This window comes from Amblyraja radiata, chromosome 26, assembly GCF_010909765.2.
Source record: "Amblyraja radiata isolate CabotCenter1 chromosome 26, sAmbRad1.1.pri, whole genome shotgun sequence".
Taxonomy (NCBI): Eukaryota; Metazoa; Chordata; class Chondrichthyes; order Rajiformes; family Rajidae; genus Amblyraja; species Amblyraja radiata.
The window spans coordinates 28,898,510-28,912,924 of record NC_045981.1 but is presented as its reverse complement, the minus strand read 5'-3'; the positions used below and the strand labels follow the sequence as shown (position 1 = coordinate 28,912,924).

General features: G+C 42.4%; 1 protein-coding gene across 1 annotated transcript in view; it reads left to right on the top strand.

Annotated features, from left to right (window-relative positions):
* ccdc57 (coiled-coil domain containing 57) overlaps positions 1 to 4,991 on the top strand; it is a 98,796-nt gene extending 93,805 nt beyond the window's left edge. Inside the window, 1 exon segment of the mRNA XM_033044575.1 lies at positions 4,451 to 4,991. Coding sequence (XP_032900466.1) covers positions 4,451 to 4,680 — 230 coding nt within the window. The 3' untranslated portion in view covers positions 4,681 to 4,991.
* Positions 4,992 to 14,415: the final 9,424 nt, after the last annotated feature.

The following is a 14,415-nucleotide window of genomic DNA, read 5'->3' as shown; positions in this document are numbered from 1 at the left end:
TTTGAGCGTGAGAGTCACGCATTTCAGCCAATTCTCACGCTGATGACAGAATTCTCACGCTGTCTTCAGTCCCTGCACAGTTTGTCTTTTTGCGCCATATCACAACGATCTGTGCGGTCTGTGGAAGCGCGTCAGTTGGCGGCTGTGAGTGACGTCGCATCTCTTATCTTCTCTTCTTTCTTGGTTGGATGTGCAGCCGCCGACAACATGAAGCAGCCGGAGATAAAAACTAACCAGGTGAATCGGTTGTAAAACATGGGGAGGACCACAATGAGGCCAAACATCTAGGACAGGGTTCGGCAACCTACGGCACTGACCTATGGTCTGACCTATGGACTTGCTGGCATTGGTTTTGTCTTTTTGCAGTGTGTGTAAACTGCATTTATTATATCTGTTGTGTTGCTGCAAGTAAGAATGTTATTGTTCTCTTTGGGACATATGACAATAAAACTTTCTTAATTTGACTTGATATCCATGCTGAGCATGTGATGCCAGGTTAAACAGTTGTGCCTGCATGTGATCCATATCCTTCCATTCTCTGCGTATCCATGTCCCTATCTAAAACCCTCTTAAATGCAACCATCATATCTGTCTCCACACCATCCCCGGCAGCATGTTCAGGGACCCTCTGTGTAAGGTTGCCCTGTATAACTTTAAAATCCCCCCAGCCCCTCTCCTCATCGTAATACATTATAAATAAGTGTTCTTTCATATTACAAATACAACATTACAAGTTCAAAATAAGCAATTTTCTATCTGAACAACTAATTTTGTCACAAGCAATTGGAACTTTTATTTCAAACTTGCTGTTTAAAAGATTCTGAGTTTTGTTTTCCAGTTTTATTAACAGTCAGATCCATTTTTATCCTGCCCTCAAGTACTGTCTGTGTGGAGTTTACATGTTCTCCCTGTGACCGCGTGGGTTTCCTCCGAGTGCACCGGTTTCCTCCCACATCCCAAAGACGTAGGTTTACTGGCCTCTGTAAATTGCCCAGAGTGCATAGAGAATGGATGCGAAAGTGGGAAAAAATGCAACTAGTGTGAATGGGTGATTGATGGTCAGCATAGACTCATGGGGCTGAAGGGCCTGTTTCCATGCTATAGATCAAAAACTAAAAGTAAACTTAAAATCAGCCACTGTACATTTCTTCAAGTTGTCTCACAACTAGATCCCAATTAAAGTTCGCTACCAAGATGGTGTAAACCTCGATTGACGATTATATTCAAGACAGAAAAACAGATTTTTTAAATATTAAGCGGATTCAAAACATTAGCACAGGAAAGAAGTGCTGAAACATGTTGTTGGAATGCATCACAGCCTGGTTTGTGAACAGTTCCATCCAAGATTACAAGAAATTGCAGGGGTTAATGGACGTAGCCCAGACCATCACGCAACCAATCTCCCTTCCATTGATTCCATCTATACATCACACAAGGCAGCCAGCATAATCAAGGACCAGTCTCACCCCAGTCACTCCCTCTTCTTCCCTCTCCCATCAGGTAAGAGGTACAGAAGTTTGAAAATGCATACCTCCAGATTCAGGGACAGTTTCTTTCCAGCTGTTATCAGGCAACTGAACGGTCCTCTCACCAGCTAGGCTGCAGTCCTGACCTCTCATCTACTTCATTGGAGACCTTCAAACTATCTTTAATCGGACTTTAGCTTGCAGTAAATGTGGACGGCTGGATTGTAATCATGTACATTTTCTTTGACTAGATAGCACGCAACAAAAAGCATTTTACTGTATCTGGGTATACGTGACAATTATAATCTAGACTAAACTAAAGTTAAAGATCAGCCTAATTGAATATCAGCATGACATGAGGGACTGAACAGCCAATTCCTGCTACATCGTATGTTATCTTATTTAATTCTTAGACTTTATTACTATTTACAACTCTTCTGATAGAACTGTACCTCTGATGAACATTTTTTTTTGCCTGCTGCCCTGAAGGAAATGACTTCACCATAGTGTACAATTCAGCCAATACTATCAAATGTTGATAGCTCAGTCAAGGCACCTTTATTCATTTGTCAGTGTGCATAGCAGCATTAATCAAAGCAGATATGACCGGTCTGATCCTTCCCCAAGGTCCTTGTTTGCAGTTTGAGTTGTTCCAATATAAATTAATCACATTCCCCCTGACATGTATTACCTAAGTGAGATGCAGAATTGGACATTTATTCCCTCTCTGCAGAAATTGAGCGAGTGGGAAACTTTAATCTCCTTTAAAATCACATTATTAATTTGTAACAGTGATATGATCTATGTGTTTGGATAATATTGACAATAAAAGTATTTTGTAATCTAAGTGCAGTAATAAAAGCAAATCGAGATTGTGGATAGGACTGCTGATGCTTTCAGTTTTTCTAATTAGAATAGGAAGTTGTACTAAAGATAAATTTACCTTTTTATTGTTTCTGGCAAGAAGCAAGTGACAAATGATTTCATGATATCAGTACTACTGTGCTAGTTGAGGCGGTACTATAACAGCTAGCAACTCTTGACTCTCAGTGAATGAATACGAGTTGCAATTTATGGTACCAGTAACACGGTTAAATATCCTAAACCTTGTCACGAGGAGCAGCACGGTGGCGCAGCTGGTAGAGCCGCTGCCTCACAATGCCTCAACATTAACTTCGGATGCTGTCTGTGTGGAGTTTGCACATTCTCCCTGTGACCACATGGGTTTCATCCCGGTACTCTGATTTCCTGCTGGTTAATTTGCCTCTGTATATTGTCCGTAATTTATGAGGAATGGATGAGAAAGTAGGATAACACAGAACTAGTGTAAACAGGTGGTTCAATGGTCGGCAGGAACTCAATGGGTCAAAGACCTTGTTTCCATGCTGGAAACATGATGTTTATCTGAGAGTAAATCGATCAATGGTTATCAAACAAATTGCATTAAAGCAATGAACCTAAAACCTAAGAGGTGTTCCATGGACAAAATGAGCCTTCAGAGGTATGATTGGAGAAAAACTAGAGATTGACAATTTATTTAGAGAGATACATCGAGGAAACAGGCCCCTTGGTTCACCGAGTCCTCGCTGTACACTAGCACGATCCTATACACTAGGCACTTTACAGAAGCCAATTAACCTACAAACCAGTACGTCTTTGGAGTGTGGGAGGAAACCCGAGCACCCAGAGAAAACACAAGCGTTCACAGGGAGAACGTACAAACTCCGTACAGATAGCACCTGAGGTCAGGATTGAACCTGGGTCTCTGGCGCTGTAAGGCAACAACTCTACCGGTGCACCACTGTGCCACCCTACATTTTTCACAGTAGGATCCTTGGGGAAACTTTGACCGAAGAGTTAGGAAAAAGGAAAGATGTAGCATAAGCAGATGGGAACAATTTTTACATCTGACTAACTTCAGGGACTTGGTTTACTGGAGACATTGGGGAGATCTAATCGTAAGAAATCAAGAACCAGAGGATATAGGTTTAAGGAGATAGGGGGAAGATTTAATAGGAATCTGAGGGGCAACCTTTTCGAACAAGCTGCCAGAGAAGGTAGTTGAGGCAGGTACTATAATAGCATTTAAGAGACACTTGGACAGATATATGGGTAGGAAAGGTTTAGAGGGATATGGGGCAGATGTGGGCAAATGGGACTAGTTTAAATGGGGCGGCATGGAGGAGTTGAGCCGAAGGGCCTGTTGCCCTGCTGTATGACCATACGATTCTGTGATTCTCTAAATGAATTTAGATTGGCAAGGCAATTTGAACATTTCTATGCTCAGATCTGGAATTAAAGTTACATTGTTTTCTCGCTGTAAAAACACATTTGGGGGGTTTCAGTTTGCCACTGACCTAGCTGCCAGTAGCAAGTACATGACTATGTCCTGACTATGGGTGCTGTCTGTATGGAGTTTGTACATTCTCCCTGTGACTTTTGGGTTTTTTCTCCGGGTTCCTCCCACATTCCAAAGACTCGCAGGTTTGTAGTTTAATTGACTTTTGTAAATTGTCGCTAGTGTGTAGGATAGAACTATTTAAGAATTTACAGAGTTTTTGCCTTCTACCTGTGACCGTGTGGGTTTTCCCGGGTGCCCTGGTTTCCTTCCATACTCCAAAGACGTACAAGTTTGTAGAGTTAATTGGCTTCTGTAAAGATTGTAAATTGTCCCTAGTGTGTGTAGGATAATGCTAGTGTACGGGCTGATCGCTGATCTGCCCACTCGGTGTGGCGAAGGGTCCGTTTCCACACAGTATAACTAAACTGAACTGACAGGTACATGGATAGGACAAGTTTGGAGGGATATGGACCAAGCGCAGGCAGGTGGGACTAGTGTAGCTCGGATATGTTGGCCGGTGTGGACAAGTTGGGCCGAAGGGCCTGTTTCCACACTGTATCACTCTATGACTCTGTGGCTATAACTGAACCAATCTAAACTTAAAATTGTTCATTTTGAAATAGTGTGTTTTGTTTTCTCCTAGATGTCAATGATGCCGGTGGCGTAAATCCTGGCAATAACATGGGATCAGTGCTGTCAATACAGGATAATGTTGCCATGAACAAAATTGGAATGGACTCAAGGTTCACCCTACAGGGAGCTAAAGCTGGCATACAGAGCAAGACAAAAACCTATCATCCCACGGGTCCAGTAACAAAACTGAAACATTCAACAAAAACTGCAAAGATTAGAAACTATAATCTCCTTGACTAAAAACTGTGTGAAAGTAAAACCTGAAGCAAACAATATAAGATTTTTAACTAACAGAATGGATAGTTTTCCCATGCTGAACATTTTATAATGTTCCCAGCATCAGTAACTGAGGATGTGTGTTTAGAAAGACAGCTTTAGAGGTGAGGCACATGCTGAATGAATCGGTGAGAACAAGCACATTGCAATTGCAAAAATATCAGCCCACCACAAACGTGATGTATTTCTGAACAGAGTATTAAAGGATTCTCACAAAATGCTGCAGTAACTCAGCAGGTCAGGCAGCATCTCTGGAGAGAAGGAATAGGTGAAGTTTTGGGTCAAAACCCTTCTTCAGAATGAGAGAGTCTGAAGTCTGAAGAAGGGTTCCGAACTGAAACGAACTGAAAATTTATATTACCTGTAGCACAGCTAATCATCCTGAGCCTCTTTGTAAGGATGAGGAGCTCAGTCGATGAGAGTATTCTAGGCTACGTCTGTGGGAAGAGAAACGGTTTAACATTGCAGTTTGAAGACCCTTCATCAGAACTGACAAAATGAGACAACAAATGAGTTTTACGGTGCAGAGCGGTTGGGCAAAGGACGGAAATATCTGACAGAGAAACGCAGTACCGAAACAGGCCGTTCGGCCCAACTCGTCCATAGCAACCAAGATGCCCCATCTACGTTAGTCCCATTTGCTTGTATTTCCTATCCATGTACCTGAATAATGTATTTTATATGTTGTAATTGTACCTGCCTCAACTACCTCTTCAACAGGTCGTCCCACATACCCACCACCCTCTGTGTGGGAAAGCTGCTCGTTGCGTTCTATTAAACCTTCCCCTCACCTTAAACCTGTGTCCTATAGGTCTTGATTTCCCCAACCCTGGGAAAAACAACTGTTTATTCACCCTATTCACCCTCATTATTTTATACACCACTATAAGATCATCCCTCAGCCTCCTGCACTCCAAGGAATAAAGTCCCAGCCAGCCCAACCTCTCCCTACAGTTCAGGCCCTTAGGTTCCGACAACTACCTCATAAATTGTCTCTGCACTCTTTCCAGCTTAATGGTATCCTTCCTGCAACAGGGTGACCAAATCCAAACTCCAAGTGTGGCCTCACCAACTGACTGGGTGGTCAATGCAATGCCAATGTTGATCTGTTAACTAGACTGTGTTGGGATCATTTGAGCAACCTTGGCCTCCGGCTATCAGAAGTGTTCCCCTTGTCCTACCCATCTCCCTCTCTCTCTCTCTCTCTCTCGGCCCCACCTTCTCTGTGTTGCCATTTCCAGAGAAGCGGCTTTGAATTGTAATGTTAGCCTGTCTTCTCTTTCCAGACATGCCACCTGACCTGCTGCATGTTTCCAGCAGTTTCTCTTTTATGATATTCTCACGGTTTAAAAACCCTAAAAAAATGTTCCAAATTGTTGAAACTAGGTGTGTACTCGTGTGGGCTTTTATAATTCAACTAAGCATGATAATGTCGATAAACTGCTCAATCTAACAGAAAATAGGCACAAGTAACTGCAGCTGCTGGAATCTAACATAGAATACAAATTGCTGGAGTAACTCAGCGGATCAGACAGAATCCTTGGAGGACATGGAAGGGCGATGTTTCGGATCGGGACTCTTCTTCAATCTGCTGTTCAGTCTGACAGAAATAATTGTTTGTGAATTGTACTTCCCTTTGATAAATATTTCAAAGAAATGGACCTTGAGATTTATATATTAAAGTGTTAATATTTCAGAATGTACTTTAATTTTGTTCATGCTAAATCTTTGAGATGTGTAGACTAAAGTGTTTGTTAAAAACTATGCTTTTACATTGCTGGTTTGGTACAGTGGTAGAGTTGCTGCCCTTACAGCGCCAAAGACCTGGGTTCAATCCCGAACACAGGTGTATGTACAGAGTTTGTAAGTTCTTCCTGAGACCACATGGGATTCCTCCAGGTGCTCCAGTTTTCCCACGCATTCCAAAGACGTGCAGGTTTGTAGGTTTATTGGCTTCTGGAAATTGTCCCTAGTGTGTAGAATAGAACGACTGTACGGGTGATCGGTGCGGACTTCCACACTGTATCTATAACCAAAGCAATAACAACAAGAAATTTAGAGTCCATAGAACAATTATCAGATGTTTCTGAACAGATATCTTCAAGATTGACACTTGGCACTGCTAAAAGAAAAAGACACAAAATGCTAAAGTAACTCAGTGGGTCAGGCAGCATCTCTGGTGAACATGGATAGTTGACATTTCAGGTTGGGATCCTTCTTGAAATGTCACCTATCCATCTTCCCCAAATATTCTGCCTGGCCCACTGAGTTACTCCAGCACTGTTTAAGAAAGAACTGCAGATGCTGGAAAAATGGAAGGTAAACAAAATTGCTGGAGAAACTCAGCGGGTGAGGCAGCATCTATGGAGTGAAGGAATAGGCGACGTTTCGGGTCAAGACCCTCCTTCAGACTGATGTGGAGATGGGGGGGGGGGAAGCGGGAAGAAGAAATGAAGAGGCGGAGCCAGTAGGCTGTGAGAGAGCTGGGAAGGGGAGGGGATGGAGGGAGAAAGCAAGGACTACCTGAAATTAGAGAAGTCAATGTTCATACCGCTGAGGTGTAAACTGCTCAAGCGAAATATGAGGTGCTGCTCCTCCAATTTGCGGTGGGGCTCGCTCTGGCCATGGAGGAGGCCCAGGACAGAAAGGTCTGATTCGGAATGGGCGGGGGAGTTGAAGTGCTGGGCTACCGGGAGATCAGGTTGGTTAGTGCGAACCGAGCGGAGGCGTTGGGCGAAGCGATCGCCAAGCCTGCGCTTGGTCTCACCGATGTAGAGCAGCTGACACCTAGAGCAGCGGATGCAATAGATGAGGTTGGAGGGGGTGCAGGTGAACCTCTGCCTCACCTGGAAAGACTGCTTGGGTCCTTAGATGGAGTCAAAGGGTACTGTCTTTCTTTGTAAACCTGCATCTGCAGTTCCTTTCCTCACCATTACATTGCTATTGGCTGCTGCAAAATCAGGGTCAGAACACCTTTTGTGTCAGAGGTTTGTGAATTCAAAATCTATTTCCACGTACTAATGACAAACACTCCCCGTCATTGGGGGGGGGGGGTTAGTGAAGGTTCTTCTAATGACTCTGATGAGGATTAAAGATTCAAATTACTTTAGAAGAAGAAAGGTAGGAATTCTCCCCGTTCTGCAGCAAACATTCCTCGCCATCACCAGCAAACTAAGATGCATTTTATTGATCATTCCTCAGAATTGTTTTGTGAGAATGTCCTGTGATCGCAACAATCAGCTCACTTCAAACCATTGCGCTGTGTGAGGGTGGATCTGATCTAGGCAAGGATGATTTATCCATGTCTGCCTACATCCACCAGTCCTCTGTCTTGCAAGAAACAGCCTGCCCCTCTTCCAACTCAAGTTCCTCATTTTCACTCGGTGCTTCTCTCTGCCCTGTGGTATTGGAGAAGCTAAACCTAAACTCTTTGCCCCCTAAGGGCTTAGGTTTATTATTGTCACGTGTACAGATCACGTGTTTTGAATGCGATCCAAACAGATCAGATAATACTATACATAAAGACAAGTCAAACACAAATGTAATAGATAGGGCAATGGGAAAGATAGAGTATAAAATCTAGTGCTCAGCATTATGCCACATCAATTCTACAGACAAAGTCCATTGTCCACAATGGAGTGGAGGTGAATCAGGCAGTACCGACATGAGCATGTGACCCTGTCTTAATATTTAAATGTTATCATATGAATAACTTTTTAAAAATGGGTTTTCAATTATAACTGTTGGATTTATGTAATTGTCATGTTGGAGGGAGAAATATTTATGCAACAATATTTAATGTATCTAGAATAGCATTCATGTATTTTAAAATAACATTGAGATTTTTGTTTCATTCTTAAATAGATTGTCATATTTATTCAGACCGAACAATGTTAAATTCAAGATTCAGATAAAATGCATGATGGATTTGTCTGTCTCCATCAACAAAGCAGAACACCCTAAGGTAGTGCTTTGGAATATTATCTTCAATTAAATTTTAATGCAATCCTTATTGCATTAGAGGAGATATTAAGACAGGTGACCAAAAGCTTTGTTTCAGGAGCTAAGAGAAAGGGAGGAAGGAAAAGAATTCCACAAAGTTAGAACCAAATTCACGTTAGTAACACGACAGTTCTATTTATTACTTAGTTTCTTAGTAGTAACAGCACTGCTAAAGGAACTCATCTGACACAACAATTCCCCTTCGATATTAATTATAAACATGTAGAGTATTTGCTTAAGTTATAAGCAAAGTAGAAATAGGTCATTAACTCCCATGCCAATCAAAATGTATTAAATATGAAAACTAACATAATTTTACAACGCTGTATGAATTGAATGTGATTATCTAAGCTACTGACCTCTAAAATGTACAAAAGAAACTAAGACATAACAATGTATTCATACAAACTAATCGAGAACTTTCTATCATTGACCTTGGTTTTAAAAAGGCCCCTCAGAACTCGCCATTCTCTGCACCATCTAAAGTATGTACATTTTTTCCCAGCAATAATGTTTGAAGAACATTGTGTAACAAGATAGCCTTGTGTTTACATCAATTAACAGTAAGAAAATCTCAGCCAGGCATGGAAAAACAAAGATTACAGTTAATGATATTCAGTTCTGCACTCCCCAAAAAAGCTCTCAAGGTTAATCATATATGAAAAAAGACACAAATTGCTGGAGTAACTCGGCGGTTCTGGCAGCAACTCTTGAGAACCTGGATAGGTGATGATTCGGGTCAGGACCCATCTTCAGGCCCTTCTTGAGTCTGAAGAATGGTACCGAACTGAAACGTTACCTATCCATGTCCTCCAGAGATGCCGCATGACCCGCTGAGTTACTCCAGCATTTTGTGTTTACATTAGAGAGATGGTTGGGTCTTCAAAACATTTTAATTTGTAAACCAATATCTGCCATTCATTGTGTCTAAGCTTAATTGCCATTTCTTTGCATGCAGATAAAGCAAAAGGTTGAGGTCGCATTGGAGTATTGTGTTCAAGTTTGGTCACCCTGCTATAGGAAAAATGGCATTAAGCTGGAAAGAGTGCAGAGAAGATTTACGAGGATGGTGCTGGAACTTGAAGGCCTGAGCTATAGGGAGAGTTTGAGCTGGCTAGGACTTTATTCCTTGGAGTGCAGGAGGCTGAGTGGTGATCTTTTAGTAGTGTATGGGGAGATAGATGGGTGAATCCAGAGTATTTTTCCCAGGCTAGGGGAATCAAGAACTAAAAGGCATAGGTGGAAGGGAAAGATTTAATACAAACCTAAGGGGCATTTTTTTTCTTTTAAACACAGAGGGTGGTGAGTATACGGAGTGTGCTGCCAGAGGAAGTACTTGAGGCAGGTACTGTACAATAACAACATTTAAAAGACATTAGGACAGGTACATGGATACAAAAGGTTTATTGGGCTATTGGCCAAACACAGGCAAATGGGACTAGCCCAATCTGCCAATTTGGTCAGCCTGGACAAAGTGGGATGAAAGGCCTTTTTCCATGTGTTTCAGCTCATTGACTCTACGTGTTAACGTCTACCACTACAGCAAAAGTGAAATCTAAATACTGTAACATTTAAATTGGTGACAGAATAAAACACTGAAACAGTAGTGACACATAGAGCCAATATAAGTAGGGTGCCTATAATATGCTTGAAAATAAACATATATTTAAATGACAGATTATGATACCAATTGTATTAATTTTAATAAGTGCAGCAGGAAATCTGGGAGACAGTCCTGATGACAATATCCATAGTGACGATAACCAGAATTATTACTGCAAAACACAAATAGAACAAGAATAAACAGAGAACAGTATAGCAATGGGACAGGCCCCTCAGCCATAATGTCTGTGCGAAACATGATGCCAAGTTAAACTAATCTCTGCCTGCACGTGATCCATGTTCCTCCATCCCCTGCATATCCAAGTGTCTTTCTAAAAACCTCTCAACATCACTGTCGTATCTGCCTCCAAATGATCGTCAAACAGCGGGTCAGGCAGGCTTTGGTCAGTCCACATCTGCTATGCATGCTTTGAAGGATAGCTCGCCTAGTGTTTCCTAAAATAGTAACGTTGGGTCTTTTACACTCACCTGTGAGCTTAGATGGGGCCTTGTCTGAAAAGCGACTCCAAGTAATGCAGCACTTCCTCAATATTGCATGATGAGTCTTCCTAGGCTTCAATGCAGTCTATTTTTAATTCTGCCAAACATGAATGCACAACCACCTTACTTAGAAGCGAAAGGAACAGGAATCCCAATGTAACGGTACCATGTGGGGTTGCACAGGCACTGAGCTAAAATGTCGAGCAAAGCCTATGAAGCAGCAACATAGCCAGTGTGAGGTAGACATGACGAACTGCAGGTGCTGAATTTTGAGCAAAAAACACAAAGTGCTGGAATAACTCAGTGTTCATCTCTGAAGAACATGACTAGGCAATGTTTTGGGGAACCCTTCTTCAGACTAAACATTACTTCCTCTGACAGCTCGTTCCATATACCCACCACCATCTATGGGAAAATGTTGCCCTTCAAGCTCCTATTAATCTATTCCTCTCTCACCTTAAACCTATGTCCTCTGGTTTTTGATTCCTAAACCCTTGGAAAAAGACTGCATTCACCCTATCTGTCTACCTCATGATGTTGTACATCTCAATAAGATCACCCCTCAGCCTCCTGTGTTCCAAGGAATAAGTCCTAGCCTGTCCAAGTCTCCTATAGCTAAGTTCCTTGAATCCTCACAAAATGTGTGAGACAATGTGTGTGAGGTGATGTATTTTAGGATGTCATTCCATGGCAGGATATTCACAGTGAACATTAGCAGAGGGATCTAGGAGAATGAATACATAGTTCCTTGAAAATGGCATCCCTGGTAGATAAGGCAGTGAAAGCAGCTTTTGGCATGCTATCCTTCATCAGTCAGAGTATTGAGTATAGACGTTGGGAGGTGTGATTCATTTATACAAGAACATTGGTGCAGCTGCACTTGGAATATTGTGTTCTGTTTTGGTTGCCCTCCTAAAGGAAATATGCCATTAAGCTGGAAAAAGTGCAGAGAAGATTTATGAGTGTGTTGCCAGGACTTGCAGACCTGAGCTATAAGGAGAGTTTGGACAGGTTACTCCTGGAACACAGTATGTTGAGGGATGATCTTACAAAGGAGTATAAATTCATGAGGCTTGGGGAATCAAGAATAGAGGACTTAGGTTTAAGGTGAGCGGGGAAAGATTTAATAGGAACTTAAAGGACTTCTTTCTCAGACAGAGTGCAGTGGGTATATGGAACAAGATTCCAGAGGAGGTAGTTAAGACAGGTACTATTACACAACATTTAAAAGACATTTGGACAGGTAGATGGATAGGAAAGGTTTAGAGGGGTATGGGCCAAACGCAGAAAAATGGGAGTATCTCTCATGGGCCATCTTGGTCAGCATGGACGAATTGGGCCAAAAGGCTTGTTTCTGTGCTGTATGACTATGACATTTAAATGGAAAAAACTTTAATAATTTCAATTATCACACTGCAGCTGATTGGTCTGGTTCAAGTTTGTTTCCTGTGAAAAAATATGATGTATGTTAAAGACCTGTTTTATTTTGAAAACTAATGTTTTCAAAATAAAACAGGGCCTTAACAAACAACGTCATTTTGTAAAATGAACAATTTACAGAAAATACATGAAGGTTCAAATATTTAAAAAAGAACTGCAGGTACTGGAAAAATCGAAGGTCTGAAGAAGGGTCTCCTATTCCTTCTCTCCATAGATGCTGCCTCACCCACTGAGTTTCTCCAGCATTTTTGTCTACCATTGAAGGTTTAAATATAGTGTTCTTCCAGATGTCTGGGCTGGGAAAGGTTTTAAAGTCAGTGTTTTCTAGTGCAGCTTGACACACGAGTGATTAACCAGTGGTGGGAGTGGCTAGTTGTGGTGACACTTCAGTGTTTGGATCGTGGGGCGGAGAGATCTGGGGTGAATGACTCCATCCACAGCCCTGGTGGGCGATTCTTGCACTTGTCCCTTTAAACCAAGGCACACCCCTTGAAACAATAACACCACATCAGCCCATGGTTGCAATGCAGCCGCTCGCTGGTCGCGATTGGATCGACTGCTCACATCTCCACTCCTTCCTGCTCTCTGTGGCTCTCTGTTACATAATTGACTTTGCCTTCCTTCCCCGTGATGAACAGCTTATTGCATCTGCCAGCAGCGTTTAGTTTTAAAAAAATGTTTAGGCCTTCGGACCTCAAATTTTAAAACCCTAATTTCTACTGCTAAAATATTTTTTTCTCCTTAAGTAGTTCTTATACAAGGTGAAAGAGGGCTCTTTGGAGAGGAATTTTGCAGCTGATATTCTCTGTCCCGCTGGAGGTCCCAGCTGTAGGAATAGCTGTAGGTGTTTATTTTCTGCTGAGTTAGCCTATTTTACCAAGATTCTAGCATCTGCTGTTCCTTGTGTCTTGAAGGCACATTAACCATTTGGTTCATTGTGAGCCAGTGAACATAATTTGTGTGCTTGTGCAGGGGACATGAACCTGTAGTTTAGGGAGGCTGCCCGCAAATTGGGGGGGGGGAAAGAGGACAGATTGTCATACTGCATGGAGACAGGCCCAGCAACCGAACTCATACATGCCGACAGGGATGCCCATCTCTAAATTAGTCCCATCTGCCCACATTTGGCCCATATCTCTTTCAACCTTCCGTCCATGTACCTGCCCATATGTCATTTAGTGTTATAATACCTGCCTCAACTACCTCCTCAGGCAGCTCGTTCAATATTGCTCAACACAGGTAGTTTTAAAGCTACATTTCATCTACAACTAAGCAGGTTTACCTGGTCCGTTTGCAACACATTCATACCATTAAGTCTTCTGCATACAAAAGAATACATTAATGAAAATAATCAGTCCGTTTTAAGATGATCCAGTATCATAACTGTGCAAATCTCACACTATACAATTGCAAACTAGGGTGGGTGTCAGGTGCCGGTGCAGAGCTGATGAGAGCATTTTCTTGTGAGGAGCAGTACCCATTTGGGTGTAAAGCGGATCAGCAACGCTTCCTACTGAAAAGATCCAAATATTAAATACAAAAAAAATTAGATGTGCAATTAATATCAAGAGGAACATGAATAGGGTTTTGTTTTGTTTAGAGATATAGCACGGCCCACTGAGACTGCGCTGCCGAACGATCCTTGTGCACTATTGTTATCCCACTGACTAAGGAGAATTTGCAATTTTTTCCGAAGCCAAATTAACCTACAAACCTGTACATCTTTGGAGTGTGAGTGGAAACCGGAGCATCTGGAGAAAACCCACACGGTCATGGGGAGAACGTACAAACTCTGTACAGACGGAGCACGTAGTCAGAGTGGAACCTGGGTCTCTGGAGCTATAAGGCAGCAACACTACCTCTGCGCCACCGCACTGTCCTGGGTTAAAGATATTAACAAGGTAATTACTTAAGGGTCTGTCCCACTTGGGCGTCATTTGCGCATAATGTAAGCGACATCATTTACGCGTCACGACGCACGTGATGCGCGCATGGTGCACATTACGCACGCCCAGTGCGTGGTGACATGGGCAGTGACGCGCGGTTGCGCGCGGCGTCCCAGGATTTTGGGATGTACAAAATCTTTGCACGCCATCCGCGTGACGCGTAAATGATGCCCATGTGGGACAGGCCCTTTATTGTGCAAGACAAACC